This window comes from Hemicordylus capensis, chromosome 10, assembly GCF_027244095.1.
Source record: "Hemicordylus capensis ecotype Gifberg chromosome 10, rHemCap1.1.pri, whole genome shotgun sequence".
Lineage (NCBI taxonomy): Eukaryota > Metazoa > Chordata > Lepidosauria > Squamata > Cordylidae > Hemicordylus > Hemicordylus capensis.
This window is the reverse complement of record NC_069666.1, coordinates 21,458,821-21,485,605: the sequence shown is the minus strand read 5'-3', so window position 1 is coordinate 21,485,605 and position 26,785 is coordinate 21,458,821. Positions and strand designations below refer to the sequence as shown.

General features: G+C 42.9%; 1 protein-coding gene across 2 annotated transcripts; it reads left to right on the top strand.

Annotated features, from left to right (window-relative positions):
* The first annotated feature begins 2,539 nt into the window (after nt 1-2,539).
* On the top strand, nt 2,540-26,387 carry TSPAN3 (tetraspanin 3). Of its 2 annotated transcripts, none has more exons than XM_053272366.1 (7): nt 2,540-2,710; nt 16,575-16,766; nt 18,771-18,845; nt 20,615-20,716; nt 21,506-21,658; nt 22,197-22,280; nt 25,471-26,387. In XM_053272366.1, exons 1-7 carry the CDS (start codon nt 2,648-2,650, stop codon nt 25,561-25,563), a joined length of 762 nt encoding a protein of 253 aa, XP_053128341.1. In that variant the 5' UTR covers nt 2,540-2,647; the 3' UTR covers nt 25,564-26,387. The 2 variants fall into 2 exon arrangements, with proteins under 2 accessions (XP_053128341.1, XP_053128342.1); XM_053272367.1 differs by lacking the exon at nt 2,540-2,710 and having other exon boundaries at nt 16,597-16,664; nt 16,697-16,766.
* Nucleotides 26,388-26,785: the final 398 nt, after the last annotated feature.

Sequence of the window (26,785 nt, the reverse complement as noted above, 5' to 3'; positions counted from 1 at the left end):
TCTTTTTAGACTGTGAGCCCTTTGGGGACAGGGCTCCAACTTTATTTCTTTATTATTTCTCTACGTAAACTGCTTTGGTGTTGGAGAAGACGTTTGAGGAGCCCATGGACAGTCAGGAAAACAAACCAATGGATCCTAGAACAAATCTATCCAGAATTTGCACTCTAGGCACAAACTATCATACTATGGACACATAATGCGAAGACCCAGCTCCCTTGAGAAGTCCATAATGTTGGGGAAAGTGGAAGGAAAGAGAAGAAGAGGACGACCGGCAGCAAGGTGGATGGACTCGGTTATGAGAGCAATGAATGGACCACTGAGAGACCTTAAAGGCCAAGTTGAAGACAGATCATCCTGGAGAGAATCTCTCTATGTGGTTGCTAAAAGTCGACACCAACTTGACAGCACTTCAATTAAACCGCTTTGGGAACCTTTGTTGAAAAGCCATATATAAATACGTCGAGTAGTCTCTACTCCAATGCCCACAGTGACTCTTGCTGACGTGAAGAGTCAATGCCATCAGCAGCTGAGACTCCAACACTTCCAGAGCTCTGTCACCAGCAGAGAGTTGGCATTCACTTTGTATGTGCTTTATGTGAACGCCCACGATTCACGATTAGCAATACACACACACACACACACACAAAAGACTGCTTTTGCAGATTGATGTCTTTAGCCGGATTGAGCTGCTAATCACTAGCAGATTATTTAAAGCCAGCTCTGACTGGTTGTTTCCCATAGTCTGGGAAACATATCAGCGGGGACTCGAAGCAACAGCCTCTTGCTTCCTAGGCAAGTTACTTCCCCGCTGCACCATTAGGTGGCTATTTTATGGGTAAAGTGTGCCGTTGAGTCAGCTTTTATTTTATGAGTACAACTATGAAAAATGAGAACTGCCCAAATTGTGCCCGGCTGCACATTAGAATACCCACCCTGTGTCACAGTGGACAATATTCTCCTATCCTCCCACCCTCGGGACTCTTTCTCCCCACTTTGGTAAGTCTGCTTGGAAAGAGTAGCCTCTCTCCTGGCCCTGCCTGGTGAGAAGATAATTATCTGGTGTAGAATAATTTTCTCTTAACTATCAGATTTCTGTTTCATCTGAAGGGGTACTGACTGGGCCATGGAAATTTATGGTCTAGTCTGAAGATAAAGTGTGCCATCGAGTCAGTGTCAACTCCTGGAGTCCAAAGGGCCGTGTGATAGTCTTTGATAGAATACAGGAGAGGCTGACCATTGCCATCTTCCGCGCAGCATGAGATGATGCCTTTCAGCATCTTCCTACATCACTGCTGCCCGATATAGGTGTTTCCCGTAGTCTGGTTCCACATAATCTGGGAAACATACCAGCAGGGATTTGAACCTCTTGCTCCCTAGGCAAGTTACTTCCCCGCTGCACCATTAGTTGGCAGTCTAGGAGTTGTCAAACTTGGGTTCCCAGATGATGTTGGACTACAACTCCCATCATCCAGAGGCCACTGTCACTGGGGATAATGGGAGTTGTAGTCTGTAGTACAAAAACATCTGGGGACTCAAGTTTGAAAACCCCTGGACTAGACCATCAGAAAACAAGCACTCAAGTGTATCTTGGTACTTGAATCTGATATGGTTCTGAAACATTTCTACCTTGCCTGTCAGAAAACAGTGCCGGAAAAGAAAATCCAACAGAGTGAGTTATCAGAGAGAGATAATTCTTTCTTTGGTCATTGACCAGAAAAAGGGGGTGGGTGGGGGAATGCTCAAAGCAGTGTGAAAAATAATTATATAATTAAAACAATGCATAATTAAAACACAAAATTATATATGTAAGTATTATGCATTAATTAAAATACAAAATACTATACACATGCACACATATCTAGTATTTTAATCATGCATTTTTAATTATTAAAACAATACATAATTGAAATACTATATATGTGTATAGATATAGACAGCATTTTGTATTTTAATTAAACAATGCATTTTATATAGACAGAGCATTTAATTATGCGCTGTTTTAATAATTATATAATTATATTGCAAACCGCTTTGAGCGTTTAAGGGAAAGCGGTATAGAAATCGAACAACAAAAATACATAAAATACACACACCCACCCCCAAGTATCAAGAAAAACCTCCGCGCAGAAGGATAACAGTATCCGACCGCGATAATACAGGGAGGAGAAAGGGCTGCAGAAACAGCAGCAGCGCCGCCGCCGCGTCCTCCCTGCTGCTGCTGCTGCTGCTGCTGCTGCGCGGGTCTCTCTCTCTCTCCGCTCTCTGGGCTTCTTCGGGGCTTGTTCTCCGCAGCCTCCTGTCCTGCCCTGCTCCAAGGAAGGCAGCTGCTTTAATCGGCCCACCACGACCCCGATGAGAGTCTCTGGCTTTCTTCAGAGCGGGGAGGGAGGAAGGAGGAGCCCCCGGTCCCGCCTGAAAGGCAGAGCAGCCCTCCGCAGCCGCCATCTTGGCAGAGGCCCCCGTTCCCCGCCGCCGCCCGGCTTCTTCCTCCGTCACGTGACGCGGGCGGCGGCCATCTTGCGCCTCTCCCCTCCCCTCCCCCGGTGGGCGGAGCCAGGAGGCGCAGCAGCAGCAGCGCAGGCCAGCTGGCTCGGCGGCAACGGCCCAGGCTCCTCGTCGGTGAGGCAAAGCGGCGGCGGCGGCGGCGATGGGGCAGTGCGGGATCACCTCCTCCAAGACCGTCCTCGTCTTCCTCAACCTCATTTTCTGGGTGAGGGGAAAGCAGAGCCCCAGAGTAGGAGGGGGAGGGAAAGAGCCGGGGGAGGGGTATGCGTGGCCGCCCACCCCCCCACCCCCGCCTCGAGGAGACAAAAGCGGGGCGGGAGGCGCCTTCGTCTCCTCAAGGGAGGGAGGTCGCCCATTCCACCCCCTTCTTGCCTGCCTCTTTTCCCTCATTCCGTCCCCCCCCCGAGCCTGGGGTGAGGGGAGAACCCGGGTTGGCTCCTTTCCCACGTTCTGGACCGGGGGGACCTCCCCCATCAAGCGGGGGGGGGGAATAGGGGCTTCCCTTCCTGGCCCCCAAACTGGGCTTTCCTGGCCCAGGTCCCATTTGGGGAGGGGGTGTGGAAGGGGAGAGCGTGGGGGGAGGGGGCGGGGTGTGGGGGGGTGGGAGGGGGAGGGGGAGGGGTGGTTGTTTGAGGGGGGGAGGGTGTGTGTTAAGTGGGTGTGTGTGTGGGGGGGAGAAGCTGCTGAAATGTGCCCTTGCTGGCTGGTCCTGGCGGCACTTGGCAGTGGAGGAGGCCTTGTGCCAAGCTGGCCAAGGACCCAGCCGCTGCCCCCCCCAAGAGGGGATGTGTTGGAAGATGGAATGACTGGAGCGGGGCCCATGATGAGGCCTCCTGGGCAGGTTTGGCTGCTCTCCTTGTGGTGCACCAGGAGGACAGTGTTGTGGTTGCATCTCTAACACACACACACACACACCCCTAGTTGCATCCTTGCCGCATGCTCCGGTGACCCAGATTTGACAAGCCAGGGAGGGGAGGCCTGTCGAAGGGCATTGCTGCCATGACTTCTGTCCTTAGCAGCAAAGGAGCAGACCCCTCCTCTGATCTGCACTGGGGTGGCAGGGGTGCAGAGCCGGGTTGCCCAGTCGCCCCCCTCCTCGGCAAGGATGACCTCATGCAAACTGATGACATCAGATGCAGCCTGGAGACCAGCACTCTCCGTCCCCAATAGCTGGACCAACCCCCTGAAAACTCTAGCTGATGCCTTTGGGAGGGAGAGGGTGGTTTCCATTAGGGGGAACGCCAGGCACTGGAGGAATTCATCCTTATTAAGGCGGCATACTTATGTGTGTGTGTGTGTGGCTCATCCTTAAAGCAGATCAGCTGTCCCAGGCTTTAATCTGGCACCCACATGAGTGTGCCTATTTGGGGGAGGAGTGGAAAGAGATGAAGCATTTTGGTTGAATCGGAGCTTGCTTATAGGATTGAAATTTTATGTCTGAAAGGAGGTCACTGAAGCAAATAAAGCATGGCCCAAAATAGCTTCATATGGCGCTAGGAGAATCAATGTCCTCCCTGTTACTGACGCCTGATTTTTGAGCTGCCTACTGTCACAGAATTGTTGCCGTGTTCTGGGTGCCTCAAACTGGATCCCTTTTTATGCAGATTTTGCTCATTAAATGTGTTAGGGAAAATTATAAATAGCTTATAAGTAATAGGATATTGTTAAGCAGGGAGGCAGTGGAGAGGCAGCCAGCTTCTGGGGGCCTTGGTGGGGCTTCTTGGGGGGCTTTGGTGGGGCTGCTTCCCTCATTTATCTGTGACTCTGCTGTATCCTGTCAGCCTCCATGTTTTGACAGATAAAAAGTGCTTAGCAGCCACTATATTTCTTCTGGGAAATATGTGTACAGGGTGGATCCCAAAACAGAGAAGTGTGAAAGCCGGAACAAGGGGCACAGAATAGAGGCCCGCACAGATATGGGCCTCCCTGTCTAGGGTGCCTTTAGTTACTGAAGATCCATCACATGTGCAGCTGCTTATGAGTTGTGCTGTGCTGGTGCCTCATATTGCAATTGCCCTCTTATTTCCATCTGAATATAGCTGCACTGCAGAAGTTCAGATGTGAACGTGCTGCAGTTGCTGCCACCCTGATATTCAGCCGGTCTATCTAGGTTAGTAGAACAGCAGTTCACCAAACATTTTTGGAAGGTAGACAAATTGGAGGTAATGCAAATAATTCATATGAGATCATTACGAGTGACTTAAGTAAAATGACTATAACTTGAGAATGTGATGACAAGCTTTCAGGACTGAAGGCTTAGGGTTCGAGTTACTGTAATTCCAGATTCATTATCCCAGTTGTTAAAAAATGTTAGGCCTTGGGAGGAGCAAGGAATGTGGTAATAATATATTGTCAACAAAAATAACATTGCTATAAATAGTACTTATAAGAAGTTCAGATGTGGCTAACTTCCAGCCCTTCAGTGTTACACAGTGTGCCTTTTAGTCGATCTGTTCTGTCTCTCTGTGTGTGTGTTTGTGTGTGTGTGTGTGTGTGTGTGTGTGTGAGAACAAATGAACCTCCCAACTGTTCTGGTATGGTACTGTGAAATATATGGCTATATAACATATCCTGTGGTTGATTTAGATTCTGTGACTTTCAAAGAATTTAAACTATTGTGAGCCCATGGAGACAATAAAGATGTTTTCAATTATAAATTTTTTTCAGCCTCAGTATCAGTCAAAAGGGTTATCAAATTAAGACCAAATAAGTTCTGTAATCATATAGCCTTGTAAAGGAGCTACGTAAACACTTCTGCTGTCTTCATTTTTTTGTGATCTTGTAATGTGTGGCTGTTAGTTACAGCTCCTAAGGGAATGCTTATATATAATAGACCTGTTCAGTTGTTGTCTGCCATCCCTGGCAATAGTGGGGTTTTAAATTATTGATCCCTCCGTTAGAGAAATTCAGTGTTCAAATACATGCAGTACAGCCTTACTTTCTCTCTGTTGTGTGCTGTGTATGCTTGTCACTTTGATCCATTATCTGCTCAGTATGTCTAAACAGACCCTGTGTCTAGAGTGATATTGTACTGTCAGTGTGGTTTGGAGGTCATTTGCTTTATGATGGACAAGGCACATCTAATTATAATCTTGTAACTTGGTTTGTATTGGTGGAGCTTCAGCGCAGTCCTCCAATTTGTAATGACTGTACTTGAACACATTCTGTATGTGACTAGAAAGCCTTTGGCTTCTTGACAAGCCAGGTCTCTAAATTTGTGCGCTTTGTAACAGCAGAAACGTAGCTGCTGACTAAAACACTTGCGCTAGCACGTCATGCGATGTCTGATTCTGTTTTTAGATTATGAAGGTGATTTTGGTCAAGAGTTGAGACAAGACAAGCCACACTTCATGTAGGAAAGAAGACTTGAAGAAATGCCTAGATACCAGTGAAAGTCAAAATAGACCATGCTATGGTTGTCTAAAGCAGAGGTTCTCAAACGTGGGAACCCAGATGTTGTGGGACTACAACTCGTATCGTCCCCGACCACAGTGGTCTAATTCTAACTGAGGATAATGGGAATTGTAGTCCAACAACATCTGAGGATCCAGCACCTGGTGTAAAGACTACTCACGGATGCGGGGGGGGGGGGGGGGGAGACTGAGTAGAATTATGCTAAGAAGCTTTGAATCAAAGTATGGTGTTAACACTGAGCAATATGAACAATGGAACAAGAAAAATATTAAATGGAAGAGATATAGGATACTGTACAACTTATTGTATGGTGGTCAGTAGTCATGGGTTTTTTGTGCATGTGTAGTTTTTGGACAGAAAAGTAATGCAGTGTGTACCTTTTGGTTTTTAGTGTTGCTCTGAAGGCGATTGCTGAGGTAGTCATCATGTAGCTACTTCTGTGGGAATTTTATGCTAATAATTGAACAAGGAAATATTTGAGAGACTCTGTAATCCAAAGATGCACATTATTTGGCTCATATCAGTTTAGAGGTTGTGAAAAATGCTGCATTACTTGTTGCCAGAATTTGAAGACAGGGTCCATGCATTGTGGTGATATTTATAGGAGATGCAGGCTTTGAAATTTAGGCTGTGTTTTAGATAACAAAAATATGTATTGCATCACCTCATTGAGGTTGACCTGAGCCATAATATTGACAAACACCAACTTTAAACAAAAAAAAAGAGCCACTGGATTTAAAAAAAATGGCGGTGGGTGGGTGCATCTCATAATATGAAATAGCAGAGATGTAGGTTTTCCAGAAAATTATGAACTAGAATTTTTTTCAGAAAAACTTCCCAGGCAAATTTCCTACTCATTTGCAAAAAAATCTGCATTGATTTTTTTCTATCTCTAAAAAATTGCTATGCAGATTTTCCTTATACCCTAAATAAATTGTAATCTGAACCAGCATATTGTTTGACCTTTTTTTAAAAAAAAATTAATTTTTCATGCTGTATCTCAAGTAGCCAAGTAAATTGAACTGAAATATTTGAGGTGTGGAGGAAAATCACAAAAAACATTTAATGTACTTAAAATGTTATACTGAAATATGTTCAGTTTTAGCTGGAAACAAGTTTTATTAGGCCTGTGACTTGGAATCTCAGACTCTGACAGAAATGTACCATCTCCCCAGTGTCATGCAGAGGCACAGCCAGTGCCAGGCAGTACTTGCTATTTCCTGCATGGGGAGAGTTGGAACTACAATTCCCTGGTGTCCCATTTGCACCTTCCCAGCAGTGATACATGCCTCCTAGTGTCTTATTCACACTCTCCCAACGATTCCAGAGCTTCCTGATGTCCCATTCACAGCCTCCAGTTCCAGTGAAAAGTACTCCCCACCATGTCAGAAATAGCAAGTGCTGCCAAGAGCACCTGCCCCCATGCAACACTGGGAAGAAGTTGCATTTGGTCTGAGATTAGGAACATAGACAGCTGCCATATATCGAGTCAGACCATTGGTCCATCTAGCTCAGTATTGTCTCGACTGACTGGCAGTGGCTTCTCGAAGCTTGCAAGCAGGAGTCTCTCTCAGCCCTATCTTGGAGATGCCATGGAGGGAACTTGGGAACTTCTGCATGCAAGCAGGCAGGTGCTCTTCGTAGAAAAGCTCCATCCCCTAAGGGGAATTTCTTACAGTGCTCACATGTGGTCTCCCATTCAAATGCAACCAGGCAGACCCTACTTAGCAAAGGGGACAATTCATGCTTGCTACTACAAGCTCTCCAGCTCTTCCTAAGATTCCAATGCATAGGCCTAATACTTGATAGGATTGCTCAATTAATCAAGTGTGTGTGTGTGTGTGTGTGTGTGAACATGTGTGTACACACTCACACCCTTACTAGGGATAATCACCTGGAAAATATTGACTGCATCTTTGAAATTGCTAAACTTGCCTAATATTGCATTACTATCCATTTACTGTTGTTTATGAATTGTGCAGGGTGGATTTGATTTAAATCAAACTGATTTAAATCACAATTTAAATCACGATTTAAATCACTAGCAGGGTGGATAAAAATCAATGATTTTTTTAAAAAAATCAAAAAAATCTGATTTAAATAAAAAAAATCCGATTTAAATATAAAAAATCCAGTTTAAATAAAAAAATCATTGATTTTTATCCACCCTGCTAGTGATTTAAATCGTGATTTAAATCAGTTTGATTTAAATCAAATCCACCCTGGAATTGTATGAAACAATGGCCTACATCTAGCACTGAATGCATTCTGCAGTGCAAGTTCCAGACTACTGCTGTTGCTTGAGTGGGTGAAGGGGCAGCTTTTGTCAATCTCTCCTTCCTTTGAAGCTTAGCATGCATCATCAAAATATGTCCCTGAAGGTCACGCAACTATCTTGGACATTTTGGTGATGCATGGTGGGCTTCAGAAGAAAGGGGAGATGGGCAGAAGTTATCCCTGGTCAAGTGACAGCTTTCCAGCAGAGTCTGGAACACACTCTGCTACCTGTGCGCAATGCTAGTCTGGATGTCAGCCAATGAAATTTTAGAAATGGATTTTTTTTCTGAAAAAAATTAAGTATGGTAATTTTGTTAACAGAAAACGTTCACCCCCACATCTCTGTTCATGTAAATCGATTTTTCTCTGCAACTAGGAGAACCGTATCATTTAACATGAAAGCAGAAACATTAGGCTGTTTAATCACAGACTAGGAAACTATGTTCTCCATCTGCTATTATCAATTTGAGAGCATTTTCATGTAAGAAGAAATTGATGTATGGGCTACTTTTGCTATAGAATGGGGCGATGCTGCTCAATATTTTGTCGGCCTGGGTACCTTTTTATGCTTTAATATCCGCTTGGCCTTGAATTAGTTTTTTAGTATGATCCAAGCTATATGACAAACTTTCTCAATTCTGAAATGTGAAAAGTACTTGAGCTTTGCCGAACAGAGTTGAGGCTTGCAAAAAGTATTTCCATTTCTAGGCTGTCTTTCTGCTGCATCGCACTTGAGACAGATTACAAATTATTAAATATGCAAAACACATTTCATAATGAAATACCAGTGGACTACAATATGCACCTTTCTTGTTTCAATGTGATGTATTCTGCTGAGTTGAGTTCAATAGGATCAAGTTGATGGATACCTGATCCTATGAATTATTTCTACGGTTGAAACGAGAGAACTGCAGCTGATGTTTGTTTCAGAAGAGAATTAAGTGTCATTTGAACTCTGAGAGAGGGGGACTCTTGGGCAGAATAGAGAGTCATGGTTGCTTTAAAAATATATTTTAAAAGTATTCCTGATCTAGGGCTTGCTCTTACTCTGGGAAGCTCTCTGGGTACCTTTGTGTTGCTCATCAGTTTACAGCCTTGAATTGCGTAACCTCATCTCAGAAAGAGCTTTCTGCAGCCTGGAGTGAGCTTCATTGTTCTTGTACAGTTCAAGGAATCTGGTAGTGCTGAAGAGTCAGTTCAGGTTTCAAAACCACGTGACCCAGTGAATACAAGAGAATGAGGGCATTGTGAGGCTTGTCTCTCTACATATCTGTCTTTTAGATTCTCCTCTCCCCCCCCCCAACACCCATAGTTATTTTATCTCAACTTTTAAATAGCTAGCATTCTTCATAAGGGTAAAAATTCATCTGTATAAATGATACAGGTTCTGTCTAATACTTACAATTCTGGTCTGTTTTCTTAATACAAATATTCTTTGCTGGCGTGGCAGTGTAAATAAAGGCACCTAGAACTCAGTTAAGAATTGAAATGGGATGGAGGAGTCTCTCAATCTCCCCCCACAATATTGGGAAGACTTGTGCATTTTTCATGGGAAACTGTCTGCGGTGAGTCACGACTTGATTGAAGCTCCAAATGTCAGACTCATTCCTGTTGCATTGACTAAGCCGCACCTTCTCTTGAGGTCTGCAGAACAGTTATGCCTTTTGTACCATCTTATTTGACTTTGACTCTTGATTTAACGACACTCTCTTTCAACGAAAAACACTTTCAGGACCTCAAAGAGGTTTAGCTGACAAGTTGCAAATTGTGAATTTTCAGGAGTTCAGAGTCCTTGCTGAGTCCTTACAGAGTCCTTACTTCTGTCCTTTGCATTTTTCATGGGTCTTCTTTCTTTGTACCCTCCCACGTTTAGTGCCTATCTTTGTGCTAAATTGCTTTTAAAGGCGTGAGCATGTCTAAAGCAAACATGTACTCATTCAGTCTTGCATGGCCTACTTTTTTTCTTTCCCTGTAGTCACCCAATTGTTGTTAAATATACAAAGCCAGAGTGCATACTTGAGGTCTCTTAGGGCAGGGGTTCTCACATTTTGGTCCCCAGATGTTGGATTCCACTCCCATCCTTCCCAGTGGCCTTTGGCTGGGATGATGGGAGTTGTAGTCTAACAACATCTGGAGACCCAGGTCTGAGAACCCCTGTCTTAAAGCATAACAAATTGTGTTAAATTATAAATTATCTTGGGTATATATTATTGCTTAAGAACATAGGTTCTTGTTGCAATGGACCAAATCTAGCCTTTTGTGGTCGGGGGGGGGGGGGGGGAAGAATTCCAACAACCAGGAGGCAGACCTGCAGAAACAATAGTCCACCAGTAGACCGTTCTTCTGCAGATCTAGAGGACAATTCTTGTCCTAATCTAGAGAGGACAAACCTTTTCAGAGACTTGAGAGAAACTCCATGAACTATTATATTAGAACTGATGCTTCATATGCTTAATACTGATGCAGTGAAATACTATGGGTGGGGTGAGAGAATGTAAGCAAACCACATTATTAGTTGATTTACTGTCAAACTTTAGTGGGCCTATGTTTCTCTGCTGTGTTGGGTGCCGAGATGCCATGTACTTCTCTGAAATGAGCTTATATGCAGAAATAGTGTCAGAAATATTTGGTAACTGAGTGGAAGACAATATATATCCTCTGCTTTAGAAATCTCTCCTCCCCACCCCCTGCAAAAATTCCCCTTGGGCCTCCCCCTTTAGAGTGGGATTATAGGAGAACTTTGTGACAGATCTTTATTATTTATAATAAATAGAGCTGCAATTGTGGATTTGCTTCAACTCTCTTTCAGGTGTGCAAATTATACAATTGTGGCAGGTCTGCTCAACACTACTCCCCTTGTTGGAGACCACACAACCTTGACTATGCTATGGTCTGGGGCTGTCTGTGACTCTGTCTCTCCCAAACATTTCCCCAGCACAGTGCACAACGTATTGGCCTAGGACCATACTTAATGTTAGATTATCAATTGTCAAAGGAATGATTGCAGTTCCAAGAAGCAATTCTTCTCCGTTAGAATGGAAAAAATACATTCCCATTTCATAGTTTGTGGCATGTTAATGAGCGTTGGATTTTGAGTCCCTTAAAAGCTTAAAAGTTTCACTTGGAAGCTTTTTCGCTCTCTCACTTGCATTTTTACAAGCTGGTTTTTCCTACTACATTAACAAAGTTTTTTTTTTTCCCCTCCAAGGTTCTGTGGGAGAGCAGTAAAGCATCTTATAGCATTGACAGTGTCGCTGACTTTATTGGCGAAGTGAACTACATCCCCATGGACACTGCAGAACTTAATTAACTTGAGTTGGAAACTTTGCTTCACCAGCATTACAGCAGTAGTATTGTGCTTCTCAACATAGCTTCTCTTGCCAACTAATGGATGAGCAAAACAGATAGGTAGTACTTTGAGGCAGAGAGCTGACTTGAACTTCCATGACTCCAGTCTCGGTACACTCAACCCTACTTAATAGGTTGCTAGGGCTGCTTTTAATGTGATTGGGTCAAATTTTCCATGAAGCTTTTTTATAGTGGCAGCTTATTTTTGTCAGGATGGCTAATTCGAGAGTGCTTCACAGGCATGTATGCTCCTCTCTCTTCTTCTCCTGTAGGGGAGTCAAAGCAGAGAGGAAAGCATGTGTAGTGGAGGAGGGAAAGAAGGTACAAGCTTGCAAGACATTCCTGACTGCAGCATTGGATTTCATTTTTGAAAGAACTGTTTGGGCTAATCTAGTTTATATAGTGCCATCCATATGCATGGGGGTCTGCTTATTAAGTCAACTTCTAAGTTGCATATTCATTTATAATGCATCGCTTTGTTATAAATTGCAATTGTTCAAAATTTAGATTTGTTTCATACACTTTAACAAGGTCTCTCTTCTAATGAGGTCAGATATACTTCTTTAAGTTTATGACCTAGTGTTTTTTTACCAGTCAAATGACCAACTCTAAAATAGCAGAGAATGCAAAAAAGCTGCATAACATGCTATTAAAATATGGAAGAAAGGGAAGTGACAGCCCACACTGCTAATTTGGGCTTTCCTTTATGCTTCTTCTTGACAAGCATCTTGAATCCTTTGGTGTGGGATTCAAGATGACATCATTAACAAGCTATTTTCATGCTTCCGTGCTAGGCAACGGTTAATAATTACAGTATTCCTCATCTCTTTTTGGGTGGTTCTCAAATCCAAAATGTGCTTTGTTTAAAATGTCACACTCTTAAATTGCATTAGTATTTCCAGTAATACCCGATATACTCTAAATGCTGTTTTATTTACTTTTGTGAGGTCTTATGGTGACACCTTCATTTCTTATTGTAACCTACTTAACAATTCTAAGCCTCTTTCCCCATTGTTGTACCAGCTCAGGATGTTCTGATCTTCCAAAGGCAATCTGCAGGAAAGGAGGTTCGTAGCAAATCTGCTGATCCTTTAGCCCCAAAGACCCAGTCTTTCATGGGTGCCTAGCTGAAGTGAGCTGTGGCCAGAAGTGTCATAGGGCCTCTTTCTGTTGCTTGAGACTATTATGATCTGTGTTTGTGGGTGCTTAAGGAGGTATAAGTGACCATATGTATTGGGAATACATTCTCACTGAAATCTGCTGAGAGAAAGTAACCCCATTAAGCAGTGGTGAAGATAAGGTGGCTCAGTTTATCAGCCAGACAAAGTATTTTACTCAGATGGTTCCTCAAACTATGTTGGTGCATTACTTAACAGGACTTTTTCACATCATTTTCCACAGATGAGTAGAATAGTGGATTTCCTCAGCCTTGCTCATTAGTAAGGCGTTGTAAAAGCTTCTCTGTGGAGTGCAGGGGAAAGATCGTATTTAAGATGCCACGAGACAAACACATTCATTGTTGCAAAAGCTTTAATTGACTAGAGCAGTTTATCAGATGCCTGAAATGTTATCCTGTGCTGGCAAGTTTGCGGGGAGGAGAATTTTTAAAATATTAACTGCACATGCACACAGATGTTATATTTTTTAAAGTATAACTTAACATACACACTTACCTCTTGTACTTCAAGAAGTAAGGTTTGTGAAACTTCAGTGTATAAGATAAGCACCGTGTATTGATAAATGTATGACAGCGGTAATTGAAGAGAAGATCTTCCTGAGAGAGGAGAATGTTCCATTGGATCTTAAGGCAGCTGTAGAAATGTCTCAAGGCATGTTGGTGTCTGAGGCAGAAAATCAAACAGCACTCTTCTCTCATCCACTCCATTCCTTGATGATAAAACATAATGAACTAAATAAATAGAAAATGTTCTGTAGTTAGAATTGGGCGCTACCAGTTCTACCTACCTAATGGACATTAGGTAGAATTGGCTTCTTCTTGAGGCAGTATCTTCACATGGTGGAGGGAGCAGATTCATGGAGGTTAGCCAGTGACAGGCCATTAGCCAAGATAATGAAATGGAACCTATGAATAGGACATTTGGTTTAATTTCATAAAATCACAGTATGGCAGGGTTCTCAAACTTGGTTTTCCAGATGTTATTGGACAAAGGCCATTGTGACTGGGGATAATGGGAGTTGTAGTCCAACCACATCTGGGAACCCAAATTTGAGAACTCCTGCAGTACAGTGATATGTGCCAGAGTGTATTGATGGCATTTCACAGCACCTGTCTCCACAGCAGTGAGCAGTAAAAAATCCTCATTATTGACTACATTCAAAATGGCTCCATTGTGCACATAGTACATAAGCTTAAATTTAGTAATCTTACTGGAAACAAACTATTAGTCCTGTATCTGAACTCTTACAATATCATAAGAACAGCCCTGCTGGATCAGGCCCAAGGTCCATCTAGTCCAGCCTCCTGTTTCACACAGTGGCCCACGAGATGCTGCTGGGAAGCCCACAGGCAAGAGCTGAGCGCATGCCTTCTCTCCTGCTGTTCCTCCCCTGCAACTGGTATTCAGAGGCATCCTGCTTCTGAGGCTGGAGGTGGCCTATAGCCCTCAGACTAGTAGCCATTGTGTCATCCACATCATTTTTAAAGGGATCAAACAAAAATTAACTTGCTTAAACTGTAACAAGCATTTGACTCTGTGCCTATTATCCCATGACCCAGTAAAAGGTAAAGTGTGCCGTTGAGTTGGTGTCGACTCTTGGCGACCACAGAGCCCTGTGGTTGTCTTTGGTAGAATACAGGAGGGGTTTCAACTCCTACTTTGAAAACTACTGCCCTATGGACTGTTGCTTTCTGTGTGAACAGTCTGCTGCCTGCTGATTGATTGATGTTTTTATTCTGCGTTCCCTCCGGGAAGATAGGGCTGCATGCATCTCTTTCCCCCTCCCCGCCTTGTCTTCACAGCGACCTTGTGAGGTAGGATAGATTGAGAGACTGCAACTGCCTCAAGATCACCCAGTGAGCTTCATGGATGTTTAGGGATTTGAACTTGAGTCTCCCTGGTCTTAGTTTGATATTCAACTGCCGCACCCCATCGAGGGACTTGGTGATAGCACATGAAATCGTGCAGCTCCCTCCCAAGAGAGTCTGAGCCATTAGAAATCTTTAGAAAGAAAGTGTTGTTGTTAAGTCAGGCTCTTACCTGCCGGTCTGTTTTGTGGATGTATGTTTGGGATAGTTGAAAGAAAAGTGCAATTTTAGCTTTTTGGAAACTTGAGCAGATCGGAAAGTATGCTGGCTGAGATCTAGAAATGCTAATTAACATTACCATTAAGTACCGCTTGGAGTAAGACCTACTACACAATTTTAGCAGTGTTAACTCAAACTGTCGTAAAATAAGATTGAATCAATTGTGCCACACACTCAAAGCTCTGTAAAATTAACAGCCAAAGACCATCGTAGCTGGGGATTCTGGGAGTTGTAGTCAACAACATCTGGAATTCCATGTTAGAGGGAATGCTGTTGCAAACCTCTTGTTGATAGCCAGGAGTGAAACTGCCCTGAGCCATTTTTGGAAGGCTTAAATCAAAATATCACCTATAAATCAAATAAATAAATAAAATAAAATAAAAACTATTTTTACATCATTAGCAGTTTGCATAGACTTGACTTTGACAGTGATGAATTAATGACATTAAATAGACGTTCAAGAAGGTGGCAGACGTTCAAGATGGTACATAACACCCAGGGTTATTGTCTTATCTCTCGGAAGAGGACCACAACTGCTTCTGGGTGACTCCCAAAGAGCTTGTAGTATGGGGCTGTCTTCTGCTTTTCTTTATCAGCCGGGGTATAATTCCGCAGTAGCTTTAACAAAGCAAGGACTCTGGGACATTTCCCTTCAGCATCTCTCTGCTTATGTTGGTGAACCCTGTTCACCAAGCCATTTGGGCATTTCATTTGAAAATGCTTTTCAGCTGGCTGCTCATCTTAGTAGCCTGCATGTAATTAACTACTGAACTGCCTTTACTTGGGCAAGACTGAATGTACTCCCCTCACAAGTTCTGCAAGGAAGATATGCCAGGATTCCCCTGTTTTTGAGGGTTTGTCCATGTAATGAACGGGAAGTTGAGTCTGCCTGTGGATCATGCTCTTTTCTGTTGCAATTTCTATACTGGAGCCTGCCAGCAACTGATCACGCCAACATTGACTGCATTGCCACATGGATCCTCTCAGTTCTGTGTCAAGTTTTTGTTGAAAGACAAAGTTCCAAAGGTGACTATCAGTGGCTAAATTTCTGTCCGTGCTTATAAGAATGAGGAAGCAACTTGTGAATAGTTGATGTAAGGACTGTCTCATAGGATGGCGATTACTTTGGGTCGTTGTTGAGTTATATTTATGTACTACACTGCTGTTTTTTGTTGCCATAACTTTTGTTGCATCTATGACTGTTCTTTTTCTAGCTCTGGTCTATTGACTGCGGAAAAAAACTTGATTGAGCATACATAATACGTTCTTTACTTGAAGAGTTTTGGTCCGGGACTGTTAAGGTTGACTGCAGTTGCCATAGGCAGCACTTACATATACAACAGTTCCAACTCCTGGGAAGTCCCACTGCTCAAATGGGGGAAAGTTGATGGATTTGCTTTATTAGGAAATACATTAATTCATTGATTGTCTGGATGAAAAAGCTTGACACCTTTATCCTAATTGTACTCCATTAGTGTTGAGTAAACAAAAATAAATCTCTGTTTTCTGTTAGGATTCTTGTAGTAATCTTCATTCTTATCTGGTAGCTTGTCATTTAATTGATTGCTATTATAATAACTGATTTGCATAACATGTAAATGCTATGTGGTTAATGTGGTGAGCTGTGTGAGAGTCTCCACCCAAACAAACCCCTAGCTTTCATAGTTGCTGAGCAAAAACCAGAAAACACACACACCCTTATACACTCATAAACCCAAGAACCTGGTTTACTGACTCCTTTTTAAAATTTTCTTTATTTTCATAGGCAGCAGCTGGCATCTTGTGCTATGTGGGTGCCTACGTCTTCATCACATACGATGACTACGACCACTTCTTTGAAGATGTTTATACCCTCATCCCTGCAGTGGTTATCATAGCGGTGGGGACACTCCTCTTCATTATTGGTCTGATTGGCTGCTGTGCCACAATCCGGGAAAGCCGCTGCGGACTGGCCACAGTAAGTTGGTGTTTGGAAAAAGGTTTCCAGTTTTGAAATGCTGATTAGCAATTCCTCTGAACTAGCAGCACATTATGAACCACTAAGTTTGCCTTGAGCTAAAATAATTATTTCTTAATTCATGTTTAGAATGAAATACTAAATCTGCTGCTTTAGCTTGTTACTTCATTTTAAAAGTGGCAATATTGTATACTTGATTCTAAATTGTTATATTAATGCTGAGAGATCTTCCCACAGTATGAAAAGCATTTGCTAACATAGTTGCATTAGCGTTTCCATGTGCCTTCTAAAAGGTAGTTCTGTGTTTTCACTACGGAATATATTTCCAGTTGTTATGTAGACTAATTTATGAATGAACTCTGTGCTGTCCTACTCCACCCTTCTTATCCTCCCACAGTCTCTTAGTAAGCAAATGAGGCTCTCATGAGGCTTTTCACTTCCTCCTCCTCCCCTGCAGAACTAGATTAATGCCGGAAAAAGTTGGGGTGGTCTTTCCTTGCTCTGTCACACTGAACATGACAGAAGGTCCCCCGGGACCCCTGGGGGCTCTTAATTTGCATTACACCCAGGAACTAGAAAAAGGCAAATACGGAGCTATCTGACCCTGCTGTGCAAGGGCTTCCCCTCCACATTTGCCCCTCTGTAGGCATCCTCGTTGTTTGTTTGTTTTCTAATAAACGGCTTTGCGAACTGGCTAAAAAGCAATAGATCGATATTCATAGTCTTAGGGCAGCTTACATTAACTCTTCACTCACTGGAACCATTGAGAGTGAAGCTGCAGTGTGTATTTCATAATGGACAGCTGTCATTTAGAGTTGGATTATTCTTCAATCTCTCAACTGCTGAAAAAATGGCTACAACTTAATGCAGATATTATGGTAAACAGGAATGCTTGATTTTAACACATCAAAATTGGGTTTATTTTTGGTTTGGCATTTTTATACTGCTTTTTTTAAAAAAACCTTTCGAAGTGGGTTATATTCCAGATGTGGCTATGTATATTGTGTGTCAGTCAATACAAATTAAGCCTGGGTGTAAGGCAAACTAAAAATGTTTTAATTAATAAACTATATATATATATATATATATATGGATTTATTTGGGCATTGTTGCCTGCTTAAAAATGCTTCCATGCCTCATTCTTGGAACTAAATTTTAACACATTGCTTTTAAGGTGCTTATTTATATATAAGCACCTATATATATATATATATATATATATATATATATATATATATATAAAAAATAAGCACATATATATATATATATATATATATATATATATATATATATATATATACACACACACACACACACACACACACACACACACACACACATATATATGCACCTTAAAAGCAATGTGTTAAAATTTAGTTCCAAGAATGAGGCATGGAAGCATTTTTAAGCAGGCAACAATGCCCAAATGAATCCACTGGGCTGGCTTGAAGTGGTTATCTGGCAACTACCTCTCATATGCTAATACAACATGTGAGAAACATGAAACAGGCTTTCTCCATTATAAAAACTTCAAATGGTGATAATACAACCCCCACCCCCATCCCCAGTATTCACAATACAACAAATCATTCCTAACAGTACAAAAGTATTTTGTCTTTTTGAGTTGGAAAAATATCTCTGAATTATTAGTAATCAATCTTATATGAGTCAAAGGGGAATATGATGGGCAGGATCCAGCTTAAGTTTAGTTTAGTCATGACTAAGCACCGCTGGGGGTCTGGGGGGCTGATTGAGACATATTAGATAGACAGATTTATTTCAGTCTTCGACCAGCATAAAGTACAGCAAGAAACATATTAATGTCCCGTCCCCCGCCGCCCTTATTTTGATCTCTTTGAAGTGCTGCTTCCTCAAATTGCCAGTAGATTTGAGACACTGACATGTGGTTGTTGCATGTTCTCCAGCTATTTTTATTGAGTTGTCCTAGTGTAACTAATGTAATGTTGTATGTGCCTTGCCAACCTAAATTCTGTTGTCTTGCAGTTTGTGTTCATTCTCCTGCTGGTCTTTATCACTGAAGTGGTGGTGGTGGTTTTGGGTTATATCTACAGAGCAAAGGTAAATGGACTCCTAAGATGCGCTGAGTTTAAGATTCTGTAAAATTGTGTGTTGGATAACATTGCAGGAAGCTATTGAACTGAGCTGGAATTGTAGATGCTGTGGGTGGGGAGTGTGGCATGCTTGCTTACAGAAGTAATTAAACCTTCCGAGAGAGAGCTGGGGGGAAATAATGTGATAAGCCACAAAGTTGGATAACTGTAGATGATGAATTACTACTGTAGGCCGCCTGCTGCTTTGAAAGCATTCTATCTTGCCTCTGCAGATACTTTCATTTTTTTTGTTAAAGCTCTGACACAGCCCCAAGAACCATGCTAATTTCAAAGAACTGCATGCATCTTTGCATAATGTATTGGGAGTTGGTTTAACTGTTTTGTTTTTACCTGTTGGGGACTCACAAGAAACTCTTCTTGGCCCTCTTGATTTTCTGTGGCTCCCCCAGCCCATCCCCCGCACTGAGTATCTGAAGACAGGATGTTAGTTCATTGTGCTTCTTATCCCACCACACCTTTCTTCCATTATGGCACTAGAGGTGGGGTGCATAAGGTTACTGCATCATGTACCTTCAGAACCTATTGTGCTTACCACCTCAGTTCTTGATCTTGAATTTCTGCCCATAGGAGGGGAGGAGCAACAACATGAGTCTTCTGGGTGGATGCGGGGAGTGTTCTTCCAAAAAAGGAAGAAGATCCTGAGGGCGTCCTCTTCCTCCCCACACCAGCTGCAGTTTGGCACTGCAGACGCTGTTGATTCCCCCAAGGAAGACAGCCCTTGGGATTCTCCCCCAGTGGGGGTGGGAGGAGAACCAGAAAGTGTGTGTGATCTACCCTAATACTATTTGTCAGGCAGCATCTTCCGTTCCCCAGATAGGTCGACGTAATAAAGGAGTAGAAATGAGCTTCATGGTGTTGCCCTGCTCAGAGATGCTGCATGATGCTATCCAAACCAAATATTGGTTTTGTGTTAATAGAAAAGTAATAGTTGACAGACATTCTCAAAAGCAAATACTAGCTGTGGAATATACAGTTAAGCAAGTGTTGGAGAGCCAGCTGTGAAGGGAGCTGTTCCTGTGCACACTGATCAGTAGAGCTATAAAGCAGTCCATGGCACATTGTGCTTGGAGCCTTTGAAGACCACTCTGACTTAGTTTGGTACCAAATGCAGAGGCTCAGTTACTGACTGCCACCTAGCCTGCCAGCCTTGAAATGCCTGCTGGTCCATTTCCAAGAATGACTCAAAGTGCTGCTTCCTTGCCTTTTCAAAGCCTTGTATGGCTTGGGACCTGCTGGGTGTGTTAAGTGTCACCACCACCCACATGAGCCAGCTTGAGTCTTATGGTCCTCATTGGAGGCCCTTCTCAAAGACTCCCTGTCTCTGGAGATTAGGTGGCTTTTCTGTTGTGGTGTGAGATGATGGATGCATTTTTATTTGGCCAGACCTTGTAGATTTGTTTAGACCTCTTGAATCTCATATTTTTTTAAAAAAAATTAAATTTTTTATTTAACACATTTGTATACTGCCCAAAACACAAGTTTCTTCTTGTATGCTGATGCTGGTTTTGGGGTGGTGTGGGTGTGTGTGTGTTGTTGGTTTTTATAATGTTTTACTGATGATATTGTGCTGTGTTGATTGTAAGCCACTTTGAATTGCTCTTTTGATTGAGAAGCAAGGTACCTATTACGGATAAATTGAACGGTGGCCATGCAGTCCTCTGGTCTGCGTTTCTCCTGCCAAGATTTGTAACTACACTCCTCTGTTTGTCTCAAAAGGTGGAAGCTGAAGTCAATCACAGTATTAAGAAGGTGTACAACACATACAATGGGACAAATCCTGATGCCGCCAGCCGTGCTATTGATTATGTGCAGAGACAGGTGAGAGCCAGTGTGCAGGCTTTGGAATTTGTTAGAGAAAGGGCTGAAATGGTCCTGCATGTCTGTCAGATAAGATCAACTAGATGGATCAACTATCTGACCCAGTGAAAGACTGCTTCCTTTTTTTCTGTATGGAGAAAACAGTTGCAGGAAATATGTTCCTAGAGTCCATATTTTTACACCACTTGAACAGTAGAAGTTGAAGCATGGTAGTGGTGACTGTGGCCAGAAAAGCAAGCATAGGGAGGAATATAGTACAGAATTTGTTCAAGCTGAAACAGTGTGGGTAATATTAGACTAATATATGGTCCAAAAAGCGGCTTTTGAGAAAAGAAAAACTGTTCACTGTTGCTTCTAGCACCTGTTGCTTAAAGCCAGGATGAGGGATACAGCCATAGAGTTGGGGCGTCAGGGTTCTCGTTGGAGCAGATGGGAAATACATTGTACACTGAGAACCTCAGAACACAGAACTCCGTGAAGAGAGTCCGGCGGAAGCTATTGCTTGCACCACATTTAAGCCCCATCTGTCCTGTGTTAAGGTAAGGAGGGCAAGGCGATGAAGGAAGGATACATAGAAGGAAGTTGTGTAATGCACATGGTGCAATCACCAAGGAACAAACACTATAGCTCTAGGGCATGCCCCAAAAATAGCTCGCTGTTGAGGTGCCTGAAACGGCTAGCAAAAGTGAATCATTAGCCTTTCGCATTGCTGAATATCAGGATATATTCCTTTAGTGCTCACATCTTGATCTTCCCAATGTATTCTTCGCCCTCTTTCCTCTTTTGTAGCTGCGCTGTTGTGGGATCCACAACTACAGTGACTGGGAGACGACAAACTGGTTCAAGGAGACGAAAAACAACAGCGTGCCCCTCAGCTGCTGTAAAGCCACCCTCAGCAATTGTACAGGAAGCTTGACTCATCCCACAGACCTTTATGCTGAGGTGAATATACATTTGTTTGGCAAATGTTGCAATAAAAAGCAGCATGCCTTTTGAGATCACTTAGGCTGAACTTGTAAAACTTTGCCATATATTACAGGTATATATGAAGTGGGGCTGCCTGGGGTCTCCCCCAACCCCAATATTGTGTTGCTCCCCAGTGGTTTAGAAAATGCCTTAAAACCCAAGTTCTCAGTTTGTGGATCTGGACATCGCCAAAGGAGTGTGGGAAGATGATGCAAGTCCATGGGGAGCGGTTTGTTGCTGTTGTCCAGCCATGGCTGTGGACAAGAAAATAGGGGATGGCTGGTTGATTCCTGTCCTTGGCCAGTGCCAAGCATGCCCTTTTGCCAGGCAAGAATGTGGCATCAGTGGGGTAGGAAGAAGGAAGCATCACGACCCCTGAAATGTTTGATCTAATTTCCCTGCACCAGATAGATGTTTGCATGGCATTGAGGGGGAATTGGTCTCTTAGAAGGGGACCCAAGTTCCAGCCGTTTGAGAAACATGGCCCTGAACATGCCACTGGTTTGTTTTTCAGGGATGTGAGGCTTTGGTTGTGAAGAAACTGCAAGAGATCATGATGTATGTAATCTGGGCGGCCCTGGCATTTGCTGCTATTCAGGTAAGACTTGAAAAGCTGACAGATGCTTACTATTGTGATTTGGATTTCAGTTTTCTCTGTCCCTTCTTGACGCAGGTTGAGTAACTGTCATAACGTCTGGTGGTAAGATCGTTTAAATGTTATTCAACCTCTACATGTTCTGATTCTCTAACTTGCATGATCTAAATCTGCAAAACGTGGCCACTTCTGGAAACGCCCATGTAGTTTCCTCCAAGGCTATGCAAACAGTATTGGACAAAATGCAAATAAATGTCTGGACAGGGTGTCGACCAACTCTGAAATATTGACCTAAGTGATTTGAAATGTTCTGCCACATGAATGTCCCTGGTTGGGGTACATTAAGTGTTTCCTTCCTGTTGTTGAAGAGATCTTGCAGTGATGTTGCCTCAGAATTCTATGTGCAGGTATTTTGATCCCTGGATCTGTAAAATAAGATCCGGCAGATAGTGCATTCTTGGCAGAATAAACTGTGGTGCACATCACTTGGTTCTGTTTCACAGAACCTGTGGAAGAAACTCTTTTCTGAGCTGCCAGTACATTGCTTCAATGCTGCTGAGATTTTATTTACAGCTTGAGCAGGGGGTCGGCGTGGGGACCAAAAAGACCAGGCTGTGCCTGTCTGGCATTTCTCTGCCAAATGCCTGCTTCTGTTAACACAGTACACAAATACGTCTTGTGTGACGCTTGGATCCGGTTTCTTGTGATAGCTTTGTGTTTGTGAATAGTTTTTATCATGCACTTCTTCCATGTTATCATCCTGGCCGGCAGGATTTTTCGAGCTTGCCGCTCTGAATAAGGTGTGGAGGGCTCAGCCTCCCCAGCAGTGACTTGTGAGTAAATTTTATGTGACTTGCTACCCTTTCATGTGACTGTAAATAGGCAGGCTTTAGGTTTGGATCCTGATAGAAATAGGTTGGCAAGAGGAGGGTGCCTGTTGCTGGCATAATCCAGGGTAGGCCCTCCAGCTGTTGTTTAACTACAACTCCCATCATCATGGGAGTGCCAGAGGTTGCCCACCTTTGGCATAGTCCCTCCATGGTTTGGATAACTAGGAAGCCAGAATAGGGCCCACCAATGAGAGGAGGGATCGCCCCTCCGCCCGTGCCTTATTCTCCCTTGCAAGCTGGATCAAGGAGGAAGGAAGGGAGAGAGTCGTGATGGCCCCTCCACGGCTGGCATCAGCCAGGAGGCCATTGGTTGCCAATCTCTAGAATATGTACTTTGTACAGGAAATAGTATGGTGATTCAAATGTAAACATAGCCTTCAGGGAAATTGTTCTGATGTCACAAGACTTGATAATCTAAATTAGTCTCAAACTAACCACCTCCCTGTTGCACTCTCGATATGCCTCAACTTCCGAGTGCATCGCTCCAGTTTGCATATCCTGATCGTGGAATGACGTGTCTTCGACTTGTTACCTGCCGTCGTTAGTTCTGAGCACATTGCTCTTTGGAGACTTGCCTCGGCTTTCGTTGTGGGTTGATGAGGCAATACGTCTTGCTGCTGGGCCACTAGGATTTTGCTGATACCAGGCTATAGAGACTTAGAATTAGAAAATCTAGATCACCAGAGTGGAGAAGTTAAAGGCTGATTGCACTTTAATTGGAGATAAATGTTTGGCTTCCAATATTGCTTCCTGCACTAGTAGTTAGTCCAGTGAGATTTCTTTACCCTGGTTGCACACATAGCAGTTACCGGAAGGGCTGCTTGCTGCCATGTGCACGTGCTTACTCAGGATCTGCATTAAAGGCCTGGCTCAAGGTGCTGCTGCCTTCAGAGGTGGTGCAGGTGCCAACCAGAGAGCCTTTTTAGCCTGTTATGGGACACGATGCTGGGTTGCTCTCCCCCTGCTAAATATAAGAGAAAGGTACCTTTATGCCCATTTAGCAGGGTCACTCCTCTTGCTGCCGCTGTTACACTGCGATTTTTAACACTTTATTTTGGTATGAACCAAAATATTGGCTCATTTCATGTATTGGTTTATGGTTGGTTTCTGAATATCATCATCATCATCATCATCATCATGGTTATTAAATATTTATTTTAATGTTTAATTTTTAAAATGTCCCTTTAGCCACATTCTGCTGGAATGTAAATCTTCTAAATAACCTGAATCTGAAAATGAAATGAAAACCATTTAAGCCACGGTTTATAGAAGGGAAGTTATATGTTTGAAGATTATTAGTTACACTCCATGGTACACTTCCACAGTGTTGATATCTGGAATCTAATAGGTCCATGGCAAAAAAATCAGTGCCCCTCACCTCTAGTACATCATATACTTCTCTCAACTCAAACCCAGTTGCTAGTGTGAACAAAAATCTATACTGAAAGGCCTCAGCATAAGCAGCAATTATGCTGTGTGAACTTTTAGCCTGATCAGAGTTATTCAACCCCCACTGCTTTGGACATGCCCAATTTAGTTTTTCCTGTTGAATGTCAGTGGGGTCAAGCTGTCTCCAGTGTTCTCTTAATGAAATTCTCAGGGGTGTGGGTGTTGTTTGGTGTTTGTTTTTAAAGGGAGAGAGAGAAAAGATGCAAGTGAGGGCCCAAAACACCACAGAACAATTGAATCCTCACTGTCAGAAGATGAGGAATGTGAACTCTGATTTAGGTGCAGGCTAAGGAAATCTTACACTCAGCTGTACCCCTTTGGGGTCAGTTATGACCTCCAAATACAGGAGGAGAGTTATTTAAATAGAAGGTGGCTAAAATAAGGGCCCGTTCGCATGACTGCCATGGCAGCTGTGGTTGTGAGTTGGTCCGTGCGGAATATCAGATGTGCTGTCAGGGGCTGGCGACAGTGCACATAAGGTTGCATTCCTCACAACCGAGGCATCTGAGCTATTGCAACAGAAGGGCCACGCCTGACCTGTGCAGTCAACAGCCACTTGGCCACCTGCATGGCACAGCAGCCTAGCCAACATTCCACTGACTTCTTGAAGCTGTGGATTTCTATTGCGGAGCACCTAAAAGAAAACTCTTCTATGTCTGAATGAACAGAGAGGATAAATATTTCAATGCTGGGCATCGGCACTGTAGAGAGGAGCTTGAAGGAGAGGTCTGCCAGGAGCCTCCTGGAATTGAATAGCTTGAAACCATCTGTATGTCGGATCGGTTTACTGCAAGCAGATACCTGGCCCCAACAATGCCCCTGTGCACTCAGCTGTCTTCTCTTCCTCTCCATAGCTCCTAGGCATGCTCTGTGCCTGCATTGTGCTATGCAGGAGGAGCCGGGATCCTGCTTACGAGCTGCTCATCACCGGAGGAACCTACGCATAGAAGAAGAAGAAGAAGCCGCAACCCTAATCTTGAACTCCGTTTTCTCCTCGGAAGGTGACTTAGCTGGGACAACGACTGCAGTTCTCTGGTTGACGTCAGCTTGACACAAGCACACCTTTCATAAACTGGGACAATGATGCGCATACACTGGTGATGGGCAAAGGCTTGGCTTTCCATAATCCTTCCCCCTCCCATATTACTGTGGCCCCCAACTATTGTAGCCAGCTTTCCACATATCTGTACATGTTAGTAGCCAACCAAGTAAATGCTAATTCTGGAACCATTTGCACAAGAAGACAGGTTGATGTGAAAGCTCAAGGTCTGCCCGGACATGGTAAATTACAGCTGCACACTGTACTGAATTGATTCTTGCAGAGATACAGAACCTTCACATCTTCAATGTGTGAAATAATCGGTCAAAGTTGTAAGAGGGATATTGGCTATATTTTGCAACAGCTTTCTTTTTTGCTTTCTGCCTCTCACCACTGTTTGTCTAAAAAAAAAAAAAAAGCATTAAGTCCAGAACACTGCAAAATGACTACTAACCAAAATTTTAGAATCACATGAGTGCATCTCTTGGCCGTTTTTAAATTCAGATGAACAAATCTTCCAAACTTTTAGTGTTTTAAAGTATAAGCTGGCTTTTCAGGAGTATAATGTATGCACTACTGTTCTATAATGAATATTTTCATTTTTTTCTATGAAGAGCTGTTTATATGTTGAGTGAACCATTATCATAGAGTAGTGAAATAGTCTGTGAAAGTGAAATGTAAATAGGAAACCTGATTAAATAAATCTTCTGTACATCTCCCTCCAAACTTAAACCATGGCTAACTTTTTTAAACACTTTGCTCTCCAGATAATTGCCATGCGTAAAAAGGAGTTGGCAAAATAAAGGCACAACCAGTGAAAATCTTGCCCTTGATTATCACTGTATTTCCCAATTACTGCCACAATCTCTGTGGATGCAGCATATTGTACTTAGCTGTGAGGTCTGCCATTCCATTCCTTTTAGCTATAAACTATTTTTTTTTCTCTTTGAGAAAAGGAAAATGATTTAAATACAACCTACAATCACATTTTAACATATGAAGAAAAATTACTTCAGATGTACAAAAAATAAATAGAACATAAAATAACACACTAAACTTCTCCTAACATAAAACTGCAATAGATCACGATTCAGACAAGTCTTCCAGTTTTCTACAAATATTCAAACTGT

What these genes read in the sequence shown, in the direction of transcription:
- TSPAN3 (XM_053272366.1), top strand. Translation starts at nt 2,648, where the DNA reads ATGGGGCAGTGCGGGATCACCTCCTCCAAGACCGTCCTCGTCTTCCTC. An exon ending in GCCGCTGCGGACTGGCCACA is followed by an intron (nt 16,767 to 18,770) that starts GTAAGTTGGTGT and finishes GTTGTCTTGCAG; the next exon opens with TTTGTGTTCATTCTCCTGCT. An exon ending in TTGATTATGTGCAGAGACAG is followed by an intron (nt 20,717 to 21,505) that starts GTGAGAGCCAGT and finishes CCTCTTTTGTAG; the next exon opens with CTGCGCTGTTGTGGGATCCA.